This window comes from Physeter macrocephalus, chromosome 4 (genome assembly GCF_002837175.3).
Source record: "Physeter macrocephalus isolate SW-GA chromosome 4, ASM283717v5, whole genome shotgun sequence".
Lineage (NCBI taxonomy): Eukaryota > Metazoa > Chordata > Mammalia > Artiodactyla > Physeteridae > Physeter > Physeter macrocephalus.
Window position 1 is genome coordinate 12,584,700 of NC_041217.1, and position 2,038 is coordinate 12,586,737.

Sequence of the window (2,038 nt, forward strand, 5' to 3'; positions counted from 1 at the left end):
TAATTAAAAACAAAAGAATGATACAACTGTATATTTCCATCTGGCTCCACACCTTCCAGGGAAGTCCCTTCAGGCATTCTGGTGGATCTGCTCTTTGTGTATTTAAATTCCTAGGCTCCTCTCATTCATTCCTGGGTCTCTAGCTAAGGCCTTGGGCAGAGACAGGCCTCCATATGGGGAGGGAAGGGGAAACCTTGAAGATAAATTTTCCCCAACTCTGATTCAATACTAACTACTTTCCCATGCCTGGACCTCCCTAGGCTGTGCCGCACCCCCACACTCACCCCTACCCCCTACTCAGGGTTCATAAAACTGCTGGAGCCTTTTGTTTGGGGCGCCCTCCAAAGTGGGGTGAAAAGCACTGACCTACCTGGCTCCATACTCCATTTCATGGGGTAAAATGCAATGGAGTCGTGAGACTTTCTCTTATTTCATTGTAGTAAGTGATCAAAGTCTTAACTCTTTCATTTCTGCCTTGTTGCCTTAACTGGCTACCCTGATACCTGGCAGCTCCCCTCTCACCCAGCTCAGCTGAGCTCCTGACACCTAGTAAAATAAAATCAAAGCCAGAGGTATATACTTTTTAATTCCTATATTTAAATAAAATTACTTTGAACAAAATATAAAACTAAACAATGCACCTTACTTAATTCATGAATATTTTTGGAAAGAGCATCATTTTAAATATTATAGATTTTTAAATTCATTTTAATAACATTTTATATCTTTTATATGTCTTTTAATAACATTTACTAAAAGAATGTAGTATTATAATAAGCATTCCTTCTGACTGAAAGTTAATATAGTCATTTTAATTTTTTGTAAGAGTCATATATATTGCAAATATATGTCTTCCAATTTTTAAGAAGGCAAAAGCTTTCTTATAAGGGGCCCCATCTATAATCCTCATACATTTGCCTATTTATCTATTTGAGAAATTGATATTCAGTATAAAAAATTTAGTTGCTATTCTTATTACCAAATACATGGCTATGAGGCAAGGCAGAAAAATATCCTTTTTTTTTTTTTTTTTTTAATTTTAACATTTATTGGTTTTCTTTGATTGCCTCTGGTCCAGTTTTGGAAGGGCTCTCTGGGTTCTTCTGGCCTTGTTTCCGGGCTGCTGCAGCTGCAGCTTTTAAGGCCCTGTTTTGCTTCTCCAGCTTTTGAGCCTCTTGGAAAACCCGAATGCACAGAGCCTTCTTGGTCACCCAGCAGCGGTGGGTTTTTCGGTAGTACAGAGGGGGAAAGGTGTACTCAATTCCCAGCTCCCTGCATGTCTTCTCAAAGACAGCATAGTTGGTCTTGCAGAGGTTTTTGAGCATCTTTTTCCCCTGGTCAATGCTCATCAGCAGATAGCGCTTGCGGATCTTGACAGTCAAGGCAACAATTTGAGCCTCCAGGGAGCTGGTGTCCTTAGGCTTTTCCACGACCTTGCTCATCAACTGCTCTTTCTTGATTTTTAGCTTCTCTTTCTGGTTGGCCATTTCCAAAGATAAGAGTTTTTTTATGACATCATCATCCTTCTCAATTCCAGGGATGTCCTGGTAGTCCCTGAGCAGCAGAGAAGGGGGCGGGTCATCTTCATGGCTGGGCTGGACTGGTTTCTGGGTGGCATATCCGCGGGCGGCCCGGAGGATGAGACCTCCAGGACATGAGGGAAGGTCCCGGTAGATGGAGAGAAGCTGGGCGCACCCTCCGCCCGGCAGCCCGAGGACTGGGGCCTGGGTCACTGCCTGGGTACGAATCGAACTCAGCGCCCTCCACGCCACCCTCAGCATGGTGGCTTCTGACTCCTGAGGGACCCGCCCCACTTAATCAGAAGAATAGTGGAGTGTTGAGAACAGTTGGAACTTAAAACACCATCTTTTTTTGATCAAAGCAGTAGCAATCCTGCTCAGATTCAAGAGCAGGAAAGAGACCCCTTATCTCCATTAAAAGAATGTAAAATAATTTGCCGCTATGTTTTTGTTTGCTTGCTTGTTTTACTTTACCCTTATATTATTAAGGAAATTGAAGTTGCAAAATTACAGGCTTG

At 42.6% G+C, this 2,038-nt stretch overlaps 1 protein-coding gene across 1 annotated transcript; it reads right to left on the reverse strand.

Annotated features, from left to right (window-relative positions):
- Window positions 1–1,046: 1,046 nt before the first annotated feature.
- Window positions 1,047–1,808, reverse strand: LOC102987868 (28S ribosomal protein S15, mitochondrial-like). Its single transcript, XM_024130560.2, has one exon. The coding sequence runs from the start codon at window positions 1,779–1,781 to the stop codon at window positions 1,047–1,049; it is 735 nt and encodes a 244-aa protein (XP_023986328.1). The 5' UTR covers window positions 1,782–1,808.
- Window positions 1,809–2,038: the final 230 nt, after the last annotated feature.

Bases quoted from the DNA above. Each gene is read 5' to 3' on its own strand.
- LOC102987868 (XM_024130560.2), bottom strand. From the start codon at position 1,781: ATGCTGAGGGTGGCGTGGAGGGCGCTGAGTTCGATTCGTACCCAGGCA.